The sequence below is a fragment of the Equus asinus genome, chromosome 23 (genome assembly GCF_041296235.1).
Source record: "Equus asinus isolate D_3611 breed Donkey chromosome 23, EquAss-T2T_v2, whole genome shotgun sequence".
Classification (NCBI taxonomy): Eukaryota; Metazoa; Chordata; class Mammalia; order Perissodactyla; family Equidae; genus Equus; species Equus asinus.
The window spans coordinates 62,996,729-63,015,744 of record NC_091812.1 but is presented as its reverse complement, the minus strand read 5'-3'; the positions used below and the strand labels follow the sequence as shown (position 1 = coordinate 63,015,744).

General features: G+C 37.0%; 1 protein-coding gene across 4 annotated transcripts in view; it reads right to left on the bottom strand.

Moving 5' to 3' along the window:
* Positions 1 to 19,016, bottom strand: part of UBAP1 (ubiquitin associated protein 1) — a 57,222-nt gene that overhangs the window by 19,346 nt on the left and 18,860 nt on the right. For all 4 annotated transcript variants that reach the window (XM_014857399.3, XM_014857401.3, XM_070495795.1 and 1 more), the window contains one exon: positions 4,706 to 4,746. In XM_014857399.3, coding sequence (XP_014712885.1) covers positions 4,706 to 4,739 — 34 coding nt within the window. In that variant the 5' untranslated portion in view covers positions 4,740 to 4,746. The remainder of the gene's footprint in view (positions 1 to 4,705; positions 4,747 to 19,016) is intronic.

Here is a 19,016-nt window from a genome sequence, read left to right as displayed (position 1 = left end):
TGCCTATTTTTCTGAAAAAAGGTACAATTCCATGTTGGGGGAGAAATTTCTAATAGAGGGTAGCAACTGCATTGTGCTTAACTCAGGTTTCACTGTGAATTCAAACTGAGGATTCAAATTGAGGTTTTTGAAAAAAGAAGACTGGACAGATCAAACTTAAAATTAAGTGAAAAATAGCAATTTCATGATTGGGTATCACTACCTTAAAGCCATAAGTCAGGTACCACTTGCAAAATTAGACAGACACATACATACACACACACATATATAAACATTCATACACACACAAAAAATTATATAGATATCTGCTACAGGATGTGAAGTCACAAGAAAATGTTACTCACACTCTAACAACAAAAACAAGCCAGACAACCTACAAAATCAGCTTTTTCATATACAATGTGTGGCATTCAATCAAAAATAAGACACAGAAAACTGTGCTCCATCAAGAGAGGAACCAATCATCAGACCCAAACCCAGGGATGGCCAAGATACTGGAATTATCAGAGAGTTTTAAAATATCTATAATAAATATGTTAAAGGATCTAATGAAAAAGGTGAACAAGTTTGAGCAGATGGGGAATTTCAATAGAGAGTTGGAAACAGAAAGAGACAAATGAAAATGCTAGAAATGAAAAATGCAGTATCAGAGAAGAAAATTATCGATAGTTCATAAGCCAGGCTATGCTAATCAGAAGACAATACTCAGCAGAAGGAAGAATCAGAGAACTTGAAGTTAGGTCAAAAGAAATTAATGGAACTGAAACACGAAGAGAAAAAAACGTGGGAAAAAAATCAAACAGAACCTTAAAAGATCTCTGACAATATCAAACAGCCTAGTGCACATGTGATCAGAGTCTCAAAAGGACTGGAGCAAGAGAATGGGGCAGAAGGGATGTGAGGAGAGAGAATGGCTGCGAATCTTCCAAAACTGATACATCAACCCACAGATCCAAGAAGTTAGCTAACTCCAAGCAGGATAAATACATAGAAAATCACACCAAGACACATCATAGTCAAATGCTGAAAACAAGAGAAAGAGAAAATCTTGAAAAAAGGAGGGGGGGCAGCACAGTGCCTATCGGAAAACAATGATTAAATGACAGCCGACTTCTCTACATTACACAGAAGAGCACTAACTGATCGAAAGCAAAATGAACTTCTCTAGAAGTCAGCTAAATGGTCATAAACAGGATAGCTGGGCCTTTCAAAGGGGGGAGTTTAGTTTTATTAAGTCTGATTACAGAGACTTATTTTTTCCTAAATTAGAATCTCAAGGCAGGGGCTGGCCCCATGGCCGAGTGGTTAAGTTTGCGCGCTCCGCTGCAGGTGCCCAGTGTTTCGTCGGTTCAAATCCTGGGTGCAGACGTGGCACTGCTCATCGAAGCACGCTGAGGCAGCGTCCCACATGCCACAACTAGAAGGACCCACAACTAAGAATATAAAACTACGTAACGGGGGGCTTTGGGGACAAAAAGGAAAAAAAATAAAATCTTAAAAAAAAAAAGAATCTCAAGGCATTTTTCCAGATATTAAAAGAGTAATTTATCTGTGTTGAAACATTTTTAAAAATCCTTTAAAAGTCACTTCTGGAAAATAACTTTTTTCTTAGATGACACAAGTGGAAAATGAGTTAAAGAGGAATGACATTTTAAAAAACCAGGTTCCAAGAAAGGCCTGATTTAAACTGAGCCAAGGGTTTGCAATTCACTTAATATAAGGACAATATTTTTTGAAGTGTTTGAGAAATAACTGTTTATATCTCTTATTCTGTAATTTAGGGATATGTGATTATTCATACAGTGGAACAAATTCAACCTCAGTTGAAAAGAATGAACTTGAAGGTAAATCAAGTACTAGTAATAAGACAGCAAAGCACAAGATCGGATTAGCCCAAATATTTAAATACAAAAAGAAGCATTTTCATATCCAGTCATGGGAGCAGTTGTTACCTCCCCGTCCACACCCCAAACGCCCTAGAAGAATTACACACACACACATCCACTAACCCCCAATGGACCAGTCAGATAATACCTAACTTAGGGGGAACCAATCCACAGGCTCATAAGCTAGGCTGTGCCAGACGGACACTCCTTTGACCAAAAGATACAAAGATTCTAGCTATATGATGCTAGTCACTCAAGCTAAAAGATCAAACATCAAGCAGTACCATAACTGGGGTGGCCATTTTTGGCCCTGTGCAATCTACACAAGTAGGCCAAGAAAGCAAGTCTATAAACAGAAGAATAAAAATGGAGCACATCCATAGAGAAAAGCAGTAAGGAAAAGCTATGCAGCTTCCTGAGAGATGGAGGGAGGGGAGGCTTAGTTTCCTGGCTTGGTAAGGCCAGGCTGAACTTGATTTTCCTGCACTCACATATCTACAAAACTGTCTGTTAAATACTCTCCACCTATTCCCTTTAACTTCTATTTCTTAAACTACATGATATCTAAAAATAAGATTATTTACTCTAAAAACCCAACTAAACCACTGAAATTCAAGTAGAAGCTCAGCAAATTAAAGCAGAAGAAGCCAAAGAGAGAAAGAGAAAATCTTTTTCTCAAATTTTACTCAGGTAGAACATTTCATTTAAACAATAAACTTTTTGGGGCCAGCCCAGCAGCATAGTGGTTGGGTGTGTGGACTCTACTTGGGCGGCCCAGGGTTCACATGTTCGGATCCCGAGCACAGACCTACACACCGCTCATCAAGCCATGCTATGGTGGCATCCTGCATGCAAAATAGAGGAACGTTGCCACATAGTTTAGCTCAGGGCCAATCTTCCTCACCAAAAATAAATAAATTAATAAACAAACAAAATAAAATTTTGATTAGGAATGTAAGGAGATGGAAGAAGCTCTAAAAACTAAGTCTTTATTGATCAGATAATTTCAGAATTACAATCTTCTCTCTTGATTGTTTAGCAGGAATGCATAACCTGGGGTCCAACTTATTTTCACTCCAATCAAAAAGCAGCTCCCAAAGATTCAAGACAGAAAGCTTATCTACTGAAATAAGATTATAAGTCTAAATTTTTCATTTTTGCTATTTTCTCTCCCCAGGCCTTTCCTTTGGCCTTGGCTCCATCTTCTTTTCCCTTGAAAAAGTGATCCAGGGGGCTGGCCTGGTGGCACACCGGTTAAGTGCACACATTCTGCTTCGGCGGCCTGGGGTTCACTGGTTCGGATCCCAGGTGCAGACATGGCACCGCTTAGGACGTCATGCTGTGGCAGGTGTCCCACATATAAAGTAGAGGAAGATGGGCATGCATGTTAGCTCAGGGCCAGTCTTCCTCAGCAAAAAGAGGAGGATGGGCAGCAGTTAGCTCAGGGCTAGTCTTCCTCACAAAAAAAAAAAAGAAAGAAAAAGTGATCCAGAGGCAACTTCAGATCTGCCTCTCTACTATCATTTGGATACTCTGAAAGAGCCCTGTAATAATCCTCAAACAAGAGGAGATAACTTACTGGAAGATCTGATGCCTGACCTGTTGTACAGAATGCAAATTCCAGAGTTTGAAAGATGTAACTCCAAAAAGATTTCACAAAACATATCCAAGTGATGTATCTAAGTATATGTGCAATGCGATTCAAAATATTAAAGCTGTTATATAAAATAAATAAGCAAGTTAAAACCGTAGTGATTGCTGCACCACCCTGACTAAGCTGAGCGATCCTATCAAGCCACTATCTGTAGAGGAGAAGGAGCAGACCAACATGCTGCCATGCACTCCAGCAAAGAATTCTCACAATGACATCGCCTTTAAAACGGAAGATCAGTTTTAAAACCCATTTTCAAATGATTGTGTTCTTGGGATATTTCTGGTATTTAACTCTTATCTTCTCTACTGTAGAAAAAGAGGGTCTAGGGGCCGGCCCCATGGCCGAGTGGTTAAGTTCGGCAGCTCTGCTTCGGCGGCCCAGGGTTTCAACAGTTCGGATTCTGGGCAGAGACACGGCACCGCTCGTCAGGCCACACTGAGGCGGCATCCCACATGCCACAACTGGAAGGACCCACAACTGAAAATGCACAACTGTGTACCGGGGGGCTTTGGGGGAAAAAAGGAAAAATAAAATCTTTAAAAACATAGAAAAATAAAATAAAAAGAGGGTCTAATTTTAACTTCTTAGGCACCTCCATTCCTCCCAAATGGAGATAATAAAGTTTATATATGCATTCCATTTTGAAAGGTCATGTCTTAGAAAATGATGATAAACTATTATTTTCAAATGCAAAATTGTAATTACTACTACTGATACTTCTGTAACATGTTGATCTGCTGATCATGGCTTATTTTTATGGAAGGGGGAACTAAACCAAAACATTATAAAGTGTTAACTAAACGTTCATAATTTTTCACACCTGAGATGGAGAAGAGCTATGCCCAGGGAATATGAGAAGAAATGGTAACTACTTCAAAATACTGCTGAAAAGCAACAAAAATAAGCAGGCTCCCTATCCATCTCTGGTAGTTTCAAGTTCAATAACCACAGAGAGACTCTGAAGTCTGACTATCCATTTGAAGAAATTCTTCAATATTAAAGTTATGTGAAGTCCTATGGAGTGTATATGCTACATTGTACAACTTTATTTTCTCTCTAGCTGCTCATTTAAATAAATAGAAAGGGGCACTTAAACAATGCTAAGTGATTTCAAATTCTCTGATCAAATCATAACCTAAACTATGATATGTAACAGTCCACTTACCATGAAAATCTGCACCCAACTTCTTAGAAGCCATTTAGAACCTGAAAAACAAAAAAATATTTCTTAGGCACATGATGCCTTGAGAGGATATAAACAAATCATCATAAGAAAACTGAGACTAAAAATAAGAAACCAGAGACTATAAGGTTCCAGGACTGACATAGTCCTCAAACTTCTCAGTCCCAAAGTCTCAAGAAAGAAGCAGAAATGGGGAGAATTTAGTCTTCCAGAGAAAAATTAAACATTTCTGAAATCTGCACATTCTGAAAAGAAAATATTAGAAAAATAGCATACTAGCCATTGACCAATTTACATGCAAACTATCAAGAGGAAAAAATTACTAAGCATATATCAACCTGATATAAACTAAAAATATGTCAATAATAGACTAAGAAAAATATTCCATTTTATTCATTAAGCAAATATAGATCTTTTATTGACAATTAACTATAACTGTTAACCAGAATATTTCATCCTCACATCATGCTGTAACTCTTAAGACTGAAATTTCTGAAGTAGGGAATGAACGACATACAACCTTTTGTATTATTTTATCTTTTTTATTTTTATTTATTTTTTTTTTTTTTTTTGCTGAGGAAGATTAGCCCTGAGCTAACATCCATTGCCAATCCCCCTCTGCTTTTTGCTTGAGGAAGATTAGCCCCAAGCTAACATCTGTGCCAGTCTTCCTCCAATCTAGATGTGAGTTGCCACCACAGCATGGCTGACAAGTGGTATAGGCCCACACCTGGAATCTGAACCAACAAACCTGGGCTACCAAAGCAGAGCATGTCGAAATTAACCACTCTGCCACAGGGCTAGCCCTTGCACTGTTTCAACTTCGTATAGAATTCCAAACAATGAAGGGGGGGAAATCCCATAAAACCACACATCTAGCTTAATATTATCTTTGCACTTTCAGCCCCTATAAAAGTAGGTACAAAGTCCTTTCTTGCACAAATAATCTTGAGCTCTTCAATCTAAAAGTTTATCTCCTTTGATATGGTCTTTATACTTTTAACTTATCTAAGACATAAACAGGAAAAAAATTAAGGTTAACTATATGAATTTATGGTATGGTGTCTATTAGCCTGCATTACAATACAATGCAAGGCATCATACTGAAAATGATCTATTTTCCAGTGAAAGTTAGAAGTAAAAGGTGAGTGTATTGCACCTTCCTGTGAAGATTACTCAAAACAATTTAAATCTGCACACAATTTTTCTAAAGAAACTGACAAGCTTATTTTAAAATTTACACGGAGGGGCCAGCCCCGTGGCCAAGTGGTTAAGTTCGCACTCTGCTTCGGCAGCCCATGGTTTTGCAGGTTCGGATCCTGGGCGCAGACATTGCACTGCTCATCAAGCCATGCTGAGGTGGCGTCCCACATGCCACAACTAGAAGGATCCACAACTAAAAATATATACAACTATGTACCAGGGGGCTTTAGGGAGAAGAAGAAAAAATAAAATCTTAAAAAAAAAAATTTACATGGAAAGGCAAAGGTAACATTCTAGTTAGTGGGGAGTTAAAATTATAAAGTATATGGATTATCAATTTTCAAAGAACCAACAAACCATACTGAAAATTATTTAACCTTTTTATATGTGCAGAAGACACTCCACAGGCTCTTACAGGCTTCAGGCTCATCATAATGTACATAAACCACAACAAACAGTGAGATTTTCAAAGCCAGAAGCAAGATTCTTGGCAGCCTCAACCTTCCTACATAGGCACATACCAGAAATGTGTTTTTCTAAATCTCTGTTGGGAAAGAAGCATATCTAGGCATCCAGCAATGAGAGTGGTGAATATGCTCACAGACAAGTACAGGAAATGAGTATTGTCATCTCCATGTCCCTAATATTTAGTGATATTGTGGGGTATCACCTATTTGAAGAAGCAGCTGTTTTGAGAGGTAAATGGCTTGGGAGAGGCTGCTTGAGCCTCTGATTTAATAAATAATTTTGCAAACAATCCCCAGAACAAGCTAACATCAGGAATGTTTTAAAGAAGTTCCACCAAATTTAAATGGATTCTTAATGGCTTTTTTAAAAAGGCTCAACCAAAAGACAACCCACAGAAGGGGAGAAAATATTTGCAAATCATATGTCTGATAAGGGACTTGTATCTAGAACACATAAATAACTCTACAACTCAATAATAAAAAGACAAATAACCCAATTAGAAAAAGGGCAAAAGGACGTGAATAATCAATTCTCCAAAGAAGATATACAAATAACCAAGAAGCACAAAAGATGTTCAACACCATTACAAAATCATTAGTCAGAGAAATGCAAATCAGAAACTCCCCTCCCTACCCATGTGAAAGTACGCATATTATCTGCAACAAAGCAAAATTTCTATTAAACAAAGAATAGTAAGAGAAAACTAAAATACAGTAATACAGTACCCCTTATTACTAAATAAAAGGATGTAGATTCTTTAAAATTATGCCTCAATAAAGCTGATAAAATGTAGATTATCTAAGGCTTTTCTTTAAATATTAAAATGGTTCACTGAATGCAACTCCTACTATATTTTCCACAAACCTTAAGAATATAAGAAATCCATATTTGGTCACTTACAGGAAAGATTTTTCAAATGTCTGCTATGCAGTAAAACTTCACTGTCCCTCAAGGATCAAAGGCATTTTAACACCTACCTAGGGTCAACTTTTCTTCCTGGAACATCTGCGCAAAAGCAAGCGATATATATAAGCTTCCTCATAAACTTCCTATATTTTATTTAATTATAACCATTTATTTTATAATACCTTCCTATAATCTAAATGTTCAATTGTGGAAAAATGATTAAATAAATTATGAAAAATTCAAAAGATAAGTTGTGATGGCAAAAGAGCATATAATTAATGGGAAACAAGTACAAGCATTAAAATGTCTTCACGAGGGGCTGGCCCAGTGGCACAGTGGTTAAGCACGCACGTTTCGCTTCAATGGCCCAGGGTTCGCCGGTTCGGATCCCGGATGAGGACATGGCACTGCTTGGCAAGCCATGCTGTGGTAGGCATCCCACGTATAAAGTAGAGGAAGGTGGGCATGGATGTGAGCTCAGGGCCAGTCTTCCTCAGCAAAAAGAGGGTTGGCAGATGTTAGCTCAGTGCTAATCTTCCCCCAAAAAACATAAAATAAATAAAATGTCTTCACAGTTGGACTGAATTATTCTATGTAAAAAAAAAGTGCACAAAAAAATACAGTTGCCCCAATGTAAAACTATAAATGCTCACAGGGGGGAAAAAAACTTAATAAGCAATCATAAATTTCCACTAAAATAAATATAAATGCTTCTATTAAAGTAAAAGTATCAAGCAGAAATAACAACACACATTCTTAATTCATAAATTTTTACACTAATAAAATGTTGAACTCCCCAAAGCAACTATGAATTTAACAGCAATGTTCTGTTTTGCCAGTTCAGTGCCACTTCAGTTCAAATGCTACAGGAAGAAAACCTGATAACTTAAAACTTGAACCAATGATCAAAAACATCTAAGAACTACAAGAGATGGGGAAATAGGTAATAAGAAGAGAAGTGCAGGGAGGGGAGGAGGAGCTAGAGCGCAGGCGATAGAAGAGATGGGGTAAGGAATGGAAAAAGGGAAAGGTGAGGAGGGTAGGAGGGAGGAGGGGCAGCTGACCAGAAGGCAAACAAACATCCTGGCAAGGCCCAGGCCCTTTCCCAGGGGAAGAGAAAGCCCGAGGGCAATTATATTAATGTTCTCGTTTTCTTTCTTCCTTTTCTCGTATCATTAAATTACTATTACATTAAATTACTCTGCAAACAACTTCCCAAAACACAACAGCAATTTCATATCTCAGTAAGCTCTCAAAGTCACACACAAACTACAACAAGAACTGCAATCAGGAATTTCCCAAGATACAAATTAATCCAGGAAACTCTCCAACTTAGAGAAAAATATGACTTTGGGAATCATCAAATTTCAAGTCTGAAAACAAAGTTAACACCCATAAAACTAGCACTCATACCGACATATATATCACAAAAATCACACATTTAACTGCTATTAATATGTCAATATGAGGATGTACTACATTCATGAGAAAAAGCTTTCTTCTCTCTCAGGTCTCAGAAACATTCTGGAGCCCCAGTGCCTTCATCAGTAAAATAAGAGTGGTAGACTGAATAATCAGCCAACACTCAACATACCATAAATCTAGAATGGTAGAATAAAATGAAGGAAAAATATTCAAGTTTCCAAATTAAATATTCAGTATTCAGGATAAGTGATATCATCATTTACTATACTCAGTAACTTTTTAAAGATGTCTTTACTGGCAAAATAAAAAGCTAGCAACCATACGTTAATACTCTCCGCTTTTTAAAATTTTAGTGATCCATGAAACCCAGAAGTCTGCAAACCATTTTCCTTTACATAGATCATTTATTTACATACACACATACATACATTATTTACATATAAAATAATAACCTCAAATGGGTGTGATCATAAAAAAACATACTTTTGCATATTGCCTGAGATGCAGCGAGAGCTCAAGCAAGGTTGGTGAAACGAATATAACCTGCAAGAGTAAACCATTGTCTAATAATCTAACTACCTATACACAATAGGATACCTATACACAACATGTAGATTTTTATTTGAACATGACAATAATGCAATCTTATTTTTTGTGAGTGAAGAACATGGCTGTGAACATTGAATTGAGCTTATGAGACCTTACTTTCAGTCTCTTCAAGTCTGAGACACAGCCAGAGACATTATTTTCAGGATCTAGCACCATCCACAAGCTCTGTATTTGCAAAACTAAGCCTCCTTATTATTGGTTCCTGCATATCAGCATATTTGAGCAAAGATGGAAGGCCAAGAACAGAGGTCAGCAGTGCGCTGATTCATACTGAAGATCATTTCAATAGCCGCAGTGAGCTTTTCTTCATCCATTAATTTCTTCTTTCAATTCTGCTGGAATACTGCTTGTTCAGTCAGATTTTTCCTGAGGACCACTGTTTCATGAGGAACTAAAAAGGAAAATCTAAATTTGAGTCACTAACCTGCAGAAACTAGATCTAACTGGCTCTGCCATTTTGGAAAACAGGGGAGTATGTCAATATGGATATGGAAACAAGGGTAAGACATAGTCTTATAATAGTGGTTATATTTGGGTGACAGGTTTACAGGTAGGGCTTTTGGTTTCTTCTTTTATGCTATTTGCTTTCCAGGCTTTCTATATCGAGAACATATTTATCTATCGATAGACACACATACACATACTTTGTAACTAGGGGAAAAAAGTCCAGTGAGCAAGAGGGAAAAAAAAAACCCAGATACCTACAGCAGAACTAAAACGAACACAATATGTAACTAATGAAAGACTGCAACCTCAAAGAAAGCAAAAAGAATAAATCGGTGTTTCTAAACCACTAAGAATACCTAGAAACACACACCTGGTTCTAGGTTACAGACTTCATGGAAGTGGAGTAGGTGTTTTACTTCACTGCGATAAAGAGTGCAATCCACAATGAAGAGCCCCAAATAACATAGCATCACCACTCACACAGCAAAAACTATAGGAAACAGAAGTAGGCAGACATACATAATTAGGAAGATATATCTAATTTATATTATTATGTCAAAAGCACCTTGAAAGCAGAATATACCTTTTAAAAGACCCACAGCAAAAATTTAAGTGAGTATTAGGCCACAAAGAAAATCCCAATAAATTTCCAAAATCAGAAGTAGCACAGTCAATGGTCAAAAGGCAAAAAAAAATTAGAAATTAATTACATCAGAAAATGAAGAATTACTACCTGAATTTCTAAATGGTCTCTTACAGAACTCATGGATCAAAGAGGAAACCAAAAATAAAACTGCATAAGATAATGAAAATGAAAATACTGTATTTGAGAATCCATAATATACTACTAAAGCAGTACTCAGGAAAATTCACAGCACATAGTACTCAGAGGAAAATTCAAGCACAAGGACTTAGAATAAGAATAACCACCTTCAAAACACAAGAATGGAAACAATAAAGATATAAACGGGGCCAGCCACGGGGCCAAGTGGTTAAGTTCGGGCCAAGTGGTTAAGTTCACGCACTCTGCTGCAGCAACCCAGGGTTTTGCCGGTTCGGATCCTGGGCGCGGACATGGTACCACTCGTCAGACCACACTGATGTGGTGCCCCACATGCCACAGCTAGAAGGACCTGCAACTAAGATATACAACTGTGTACCGGGGGGATTTGGGGAGATAAGAGCAGGAAAAAAAAAAAAGATTGGCAACAGTTGTTAGCTCAGGTGCCAATCTTTAAAAAAAAAAAAGATATAAACAGAAAATAATAAATTGAAAATTAGAAAAATATAAAAAAAGACAAAATCGTTCCATTCACAACAACATGGATGGCCCTTGAGGGTATTATGTTAAGCAAAACAAGTCAGAGAAAGACAAACACTGTATGATTTCACTCACATGTGGAAGATAAACTAACACATGGACAAAGAGAACAGATTAGTGGTTACCAGAGGGGAAGTGGGTTGGGGGGTGGACATAAGGGGTAAAGGGGCACATTTATATCGTGACTGACAATAATGTACAACTGAAACCTCACAATGTTACAAACTATTATGACCTCAATAAAATGAAACAAAAATAAATCAGAAAAATAGATCAACTAATAAATAAATCCAAGAGCAGATAAACCATCCAGCTAACTTAAAAAAAAGAGGGGGAAAATAATATTGTTATATAACATTAGATGAAACAAGTAAAAGGTATAAAAAGTCAAAAAAGAGACTGTTTTTCCCAGGGAAGCCCCAAAACTGAAAATCTGTTACAAATATAATACAATAAAGTGTTTCCGGGTACAAAACTAATATTCTGAAACAGCCTTCATATATACAATGACCAAATAAGAAATATAATGGAACCATACAATGTACCACAGAAGGTAAGAAGTAGGAATAAACTTAATATGTAAAGGAAGAAAACTAAAGCTCTATGCAAAGACACAAAAGAAGACACCCAACGAAAAACATATGAGAATCTTGGATGGGACACACAGCATCCTTAAGATCAATTCTCCCTAAGTTGTTATATAAATTTGGCATGATGCAAATGAAAACTGGAGTCTTCTGTTTTTGTTTCTTTAACTAGACAAGTTGATTCTAAAAGTTCATGTGGAAATAACAATTAAGCAACAACCAAGAAAATTCCAAAGAAAATAATGAAGGGAGACTAGCCTCTCAAACAGTAAAATATTTATTATAAAAGATAACTCTTATAGCTGTGCTGTAAGGGGCCATAGACAGAGAGATCAATGGAACAGAGTAGAAATCACTAAAAATACCCAAAATATGATCATGTGGTATATAATAAAGCTGCCATTTAAAATCTGTGAAGTGATGGAAAAACTGGGTAACGACCTAGGAAAAATAAAGTTGGATGCCTGCCTCACACTCCATACCAAAATAAATTCCAGGGGACCAAAGGTATATAGCAACATTATGCAACTGTTCAAATACATAAATCCTATTTTCACTCCACATCGAAAACTAATGGGTAAAAATAACAAGTTTCTGAAACTTAAAATCCAAAAAAATGCCTGCCATATGGAAAACTTAGAAAATGAAGGTTATTTTTACAGTCAAGTTGCTGTAACGTACAAGTTTTCTCACTAATTGAATTACTCTTGCAAATGAGGTTTTACCTCATTTATATATAGCATTAAGGCTATAATTTTGAAAAGCAAGAAGTGACTCAATACAAAGCTCATTTCACATATAGTTTAATAAAAACTGAATATACTTGAACATCAACTCCCTGAAATTTAAAAAGCAACAAGTTATACACACAAAGATAATATAGTATTGTCAAGACAAATTACTGACGCAATCTGATTTCAATCATAATTTCAAGAATTGCAGTTAAGAACTCTAGCTAATTCCAAAATGGGTCAAGAAAAATCCAGACAAGGATTTTCGTCAACTCTGGACTCCTCTTAATCCTCCAACCATCTAGCACAGTGTCTGTCTTTAACAGGGGCAGCCTTTTTATATCTTCTTGCCCTCTCCCCACAAATTTTCTGAAAATATGATGATAATCATAAAATGAGGAATGAAAATGAAAAAATGATGACAATGATTCTATAACACTAATACATAATTTGGAAATGCAACTAGACAAAACAATGCCCTTCAAATGCAAAAGTTAATGATTTCTTGTAGATTTTCAGACAATAAATAGTCTGAAATCATAAGGTATATAAGACTGACATAATGTAAGAACAGGAAAGTACTGACTAGTTAAAAGAACAGGGAGTCATGACGTAAGGCATTAGCCAATTAGAAACTTCAAGTTTATCTTAACCGATTCATTAAAATTTATTTAACATGCTTTCTTCAATGTGACTTACAGCTGAGTAAAAGTACAGTGTCCCAAGAGGAAATATGGCCACAAACCTATGAATTTCACTTTTTAAATTGTGAATAAACACTAAGAAAAAAATAATTTAAGGAAGTTACTCAATCAAAAATGTCAATTCATCCCCAACTCTTTCAAAAATCACATTGCAACTCATGCCAGAAAACAAGAGAGAAAAGAGCACTATGGACAGTTAAAAACTTGGGTTCTAGTTTCACTTCTTCCATCAATTTGGGATGGTTCAGAGCCAGTCAAAACCTTCGAAAGAAAGAAGAAAAATATTTTTCAGGGCTTCTTCTATAAAACAAGAGGCCTGGAGCAAATGATCTTAGACAATTTTTTCAGAATTAAGGCTCTAGATAAATTCTTTTATGAACTCCAATGGTCTTATAAGATGGACTTCATATTCCTAGTTATGAGGGCACATAAACACATGTAATCACTTCCTGAGTCTATGACTCAGTAAGTATACATAGTCCACACCCAAATTTTTTCTCAGGAGAAGAAAATGCTTACTATTTGACACTAATAACACTATTTCACTCTATATGTAGCGAACACAATATAATTGGTTAATTTAAAATACAAAGAAGCTAAGTATTGTATCAAAGGCTATTAATCTGACCGGAGAGAAGTAATCAGAAACATAATTTTTCTGTTCTTCCGGAAGTCTTCATACTTAGTCAATTACATCATTCTGACTGTCCAGTCATGTGAAATCCAAATGATTTTTCCCAAAGAAACAAGTAACAGAGCCTTGCTCACCAAACTTGAAAACTCTTATCCCCAGAGCAATACTGTGCAGAGGAAGCAACATAAAGATGGCACAACTTCATAGAATGTCAAGGATACGAGGGGAGAAAGTTAAGGCTTGTTAAGTAATTTCACAAGCAAATAAAATACTTTCAGTTAAACTAAACACCAGAATAGACGCTTTTATTTAAAGTTCTATCGAATCTTTAAGAAACAGATTATTTCTATTTTATTTAAATCGTCCCAACACATAAAATGAAAACAAACGCAGCTTTGCAGTTTGTAGCTTTATACAGGATTTGTTTATTGTCTATCTTCTCCAGTAGGCTTTCAGCACTATGAGGACAAGAACCACTTCTGTTTTGTTTACCATTGCACCAAGCATAGTGCCTGTTAGTTCTCAGTAAGTACCTGCTGAAAAAACGTTGCCAACTTTCTAAATTATTGTATAAGATCAGCATAATACTGATAGCAAAACTTGACAAGGATAGGAGAAAAAAAGAAAATAAGAAACAAAATCATATATATTTAATTCTAATTAAAATAGTAGATCTAATTTTTTAAAAAGAAAACAAGAAACATTTAATTCTAACTAAAATAGTAGTAAATTTAATTAAACAGCAAACTCTTGACTCTAAGAAACTTCTCAGGAAAAATGATCGTTTCCTTCAACACAAAATTTCAAAGGAAAAAAAGAAAGAAAGGAGGGAATCTATAGATTAAAAAAGAACATGAGAGATATATCTCAAGCAATCACCATATATAGATCTTATTTGGATCCCAATCCAAATAAACTGGGGAAAAAGATAAAACAATTGGGAAAAGATGAACACTAACAGGATATTTGATAGTATTAAAGAATAAGTTAATTTTTTTAGGTAGGATGACAGTATTATACTTTTAAGTTATTATCTCTCAGAGGTACACAAAATTTACAGATGAAATGATATGACTAGGATTTGCTCCAAATTACTGGGAAGAGGGTATGTATATGAAGTAAAATTAATACCTGTTGGGGCTGGATCTACATTTACAAGTTTGGAACTTACAAAATAACTAAAACAAAAAGATGTTACTGCTATGATGCAAAATGAAAGAGGCTGCACAGTTATCACATTTTAATTTTCTAAAACTGTGCATAACTCTTAATTGGCAACCACCATATTAGTAATTTGAATAATCGTTATCAGTAGATGCTAAAATGAGTGAGTCAGAGTTCCATGAGGGTATTTATCCATTTGCAGAGTATTTATCCAAATATCCATAGGAGGATACTTACACGGTCACAAAGCATCTTCCCACGTGTATCTTTAATTATAATGGAAACAATAGTAGCTTTATCCTGGCAGACACTACCTTAACTAGGTGATCAAATTACCACCACCAGTAACGGGACAAATTGACATCATGTCTCTCCACATATGATGCACTGAGAATGCAACATCAATTCTGTGGTATTCCTGCCAAAAATACATAACCCGAATCTAATCATGAGAAAGTATCAGACCCATCTTTTTGCTTTTTTTTAAAGATTTTATTTTTCCTTTTTCTCCCAAAGCCCCCCAGTACATAGCTGTGTATTTTTAGTTGTGGGTCCTTCTAGGTGTGGCATGTGGGATGCCGCCTCAGTATGGCCTGATGAGCAGTGCCATGTCTGCGCCCAGGATTAGAACCAGCAAAACCCTGGGCCAGCAAAGCACACGAACCTAACCACTCGGCCATGGGGCCGGCCCCTCAGACCCATCCTGAGGGACATCTGATAAAATAAATGGCCTATACACTACAAATATGTCAAAGTCATTAGACAAAGAAAGACTAAGAAATCGTTTCAAGTCAGAGGAGACTAAAGAGACAAAACAACTGAGTGTAATGCATGATCCAGGATGTTCTTTTACTAAAAAGGATCTTACTGGACAAATGGTGATTGAGTAACAGTGAATTTCCTGATTTTGATCACTTGTATTGTGGTTATGTAAGATAATGTCATTGTTTTTACAAAGTACACACTGAAAAGGGGCAACAGGGCATCATGTCTGCAACTTACTTTCAAGCCAACTAGAAAAAAACAGTATGTATATGTAAATGTAGACAGATGATAGACTGAAAGATGACAAAAAAGGGGGGTGAGAAACGAAGATAAAAATATGAAACATTTAGGGAATCTGGGTATAGGATATACAAGAATTCTTTTTACTACTACTGCAATTTTTCTAATACCTCTAAAATTATATCAAGATAAAAAACCAGGGGCCAGGCCGTGGCCTAGTGGTTAAGCTTGGCACACTCTGCTTGGGCTGCCAGGGTTTGGTTCCTGGGTGCAGACCTACACCATCACCAATGGCCATGCTGTGGCAGCAACCCAAACACAAAACAGAGAAAGACTGGCACAGATGTTAGCTCAGGGTGAATCTTCCTCATGGAAAATGAAGAAGATTGACAAAAGTTGTTAGCTCAGGGTAAACCTTGCTCAGCAAAAAAAATAAAATTGAAAAAAAACTTAAAAAAGCCTAAAAATGGGGGCCAGCCCGGTGGTGCAGTGGTTAAGTTTGCACGTTCTGTTTCCTGGTGGCCTGCGGTTCGCCGGTTCAGATCTCGGGTGTGGACATGGCACTGCTTGGTAAAAGCCATGCTGTGGTAGGCATCCCATGTATAAAGTAGAGAAAGACAGGCATGGATGTTAGCTCAGGGCCAGTCTTTCTCAGCAAAAAATGGAGGATTTGCAGTAGTTAGCTCAGGGCTAATCTTCCTCAAAAAATATATATAAAAAAATTAAAATTAAATAAATCAAAAGCCTAAAAATGCACATACATTTGTACAGTTGTTTGTATGTACACAGAAAAATCAGGAAAAAATTATACCAAGTCATTAACAGTGGTTAGTTTGGGCAGAGAGTAAAAAAAGAAGGCTTTGACATTCTACTGTCTATAATTCTGTAGTTTTAATTTTGGAGCTGAAAAGTACAATAACTGAAACAAAAAATTCACTAGAGGGGTACAACACATTTGAGCATGCAAAAGGATGAATCAGTGAACTTGAAGACAGAATAATTAAAATTGAGTTTGAGATTCAGGATAATGGCAGAGTGGCTGTTCCCTTAGTATCTTCCCCCGAAGACAGAACCAAAAGGACATTTATTAACCAACAGAGGACACCCGTACAGCACAACAGGATGTCTGAGAGATCCACACAGCCATATGTCTGAAGGTAAGGGTACTAGACCCCAGGGAATCAGTGGAAAGAGAGGAACAGATTTCTTCCTCCCCAGTGGCAGTGATCTAGGGCGCAGAACCTCGTGCAGCAGTCAGCACGTGACTCTAAGAGGAGACAAAGGTACAGGCAGGCATCTGAAGGAATGCTTTTGCTTTCGGAGTTGCATCCTAGCCTGCAGGAACACTTCACACCAAGGCAGCTCAGCCACCATGTGAGTGCCCCCAACAAAGCCCAGTAACCCAGGCGGGCCACCAGTGAACGCAAAGAGGGCACGCATGAACAAAAGAAAGTGCTCCTCCCCTCTTTTCCTGCATGGTGCACTAGCCTGGCCAGTCGGCCAGGGCAGCAGATCCACACCAGAGTGCCTGAACCTGCATACGGGACCCACCAAGCAGCAGCAGACAGCAGGCAAACGCAGATGAGCCCTATGGGCACAACTTCCAGCAGAGGCAGAGTGTTCAGAAAACACAGCTCCTGCACGCCCCTGAGTGGTAGCAGGTGGAATCTGCAGCCAGATACTACCACTATGTGCCGACAAAGATCCACTTCACGAAACACCATGAAGAAATACTCTAACACTCCACATAAGAAGGAAAACGACAAGACAGAAACCAATCCTAAAGTCACAGGAATTCAGTGTCTAAACGACAGAGAATTCAAAATAGTTACCATAAAGAAACTCCACGAATTACAAGAAAACTCAGAAACACAGTTCAATGAACTCAGGAATAAAATTAACAAGAAGAATGAATTCTTCACAAAAGAGACTGAAACTCTAAAGAAAAAAACAAATAGAAATGCTGGAGGTGAAGAACCCAATGAAAGAGATAAAAAGCCATGTAGAAACCTTTAGAAACAGAGCTGGTATTATAGAGGGCCAAATTAGTAATTTAGAGGACAGAAATACAGAAATACTTCAGGTGGAGAAGAGACACCTAAGACTTTAAAAAACCAAAGAAATTCTCTGAGAAATATCCAACTCAATTAGGAAATGCAACATAAAGATTATAGGTATCCAGAAGGAGAAGGGAAGGAGACAGGAGCAGAGAGCTAATTCAAAGAAATAATAGCTGAGAACTTCCGAAACCTGAGGCAGGAACTGGAATTACAAATATACGAAGCTAATACAACTCTTAATTACATCAATGCAAGAAGACCTTATCTGAGGCATACCTTAATATAATTGGCAAAAGTCAATGACAAAGAAAAACTATTAAGGGCAGCAAGGCAGAAGAGAAAAATCCACAAAGGAATTCTTTTCAGGCTTTCAGCAGACTTCTTAGCAGAAACCTTACAGGCCAGGAGAGAGTGGAATATATATAGTCGAAATACTGAAAGACAAAAACATTCAGGCAAGAATACTCTATCCAATGAAACTATCCTTCAGATACAATGGAGAAATAAAAACCTTACGAGATAAACAAAAGCTGAGGGAGTTCATCACAAGACGACCCCTACAAGAAATGACCAAGAATGCCCTCATACATGAAACAAAAAGGCAAAGGTTTACAAAGCCTTGGGCAAAGAGACAAATAGACAGACAAAATCAGAACATGGCAGCTCTCTATCAGAACAGGTTAGCAAACAATTATAACATTAAAGATTAAGGGAAGGGAAGCATCAAAAGTAACTATAAACACTTCCATTTAGACACAAACTCACAAGACAAAATACAATTTGTGACACAATAACTTAGACAGGAAAGAGGAAAGAGATGGAACCTGCTGAGGCTAATGGAGATAAGAGGCTATCAGAAAACGGACTATCTCATCTCTGAGATCTTTTATACAAACCTCATGGTAACCAATAAACAAAAAATCAGAACAGAGACACAAATAATAAAGAGAAAACTGAGAAAATCATCAGAGGACATCACCAAACTGAAATGGCAGTCAGAAATATACAGGAAGAGAAACAATGGAAATA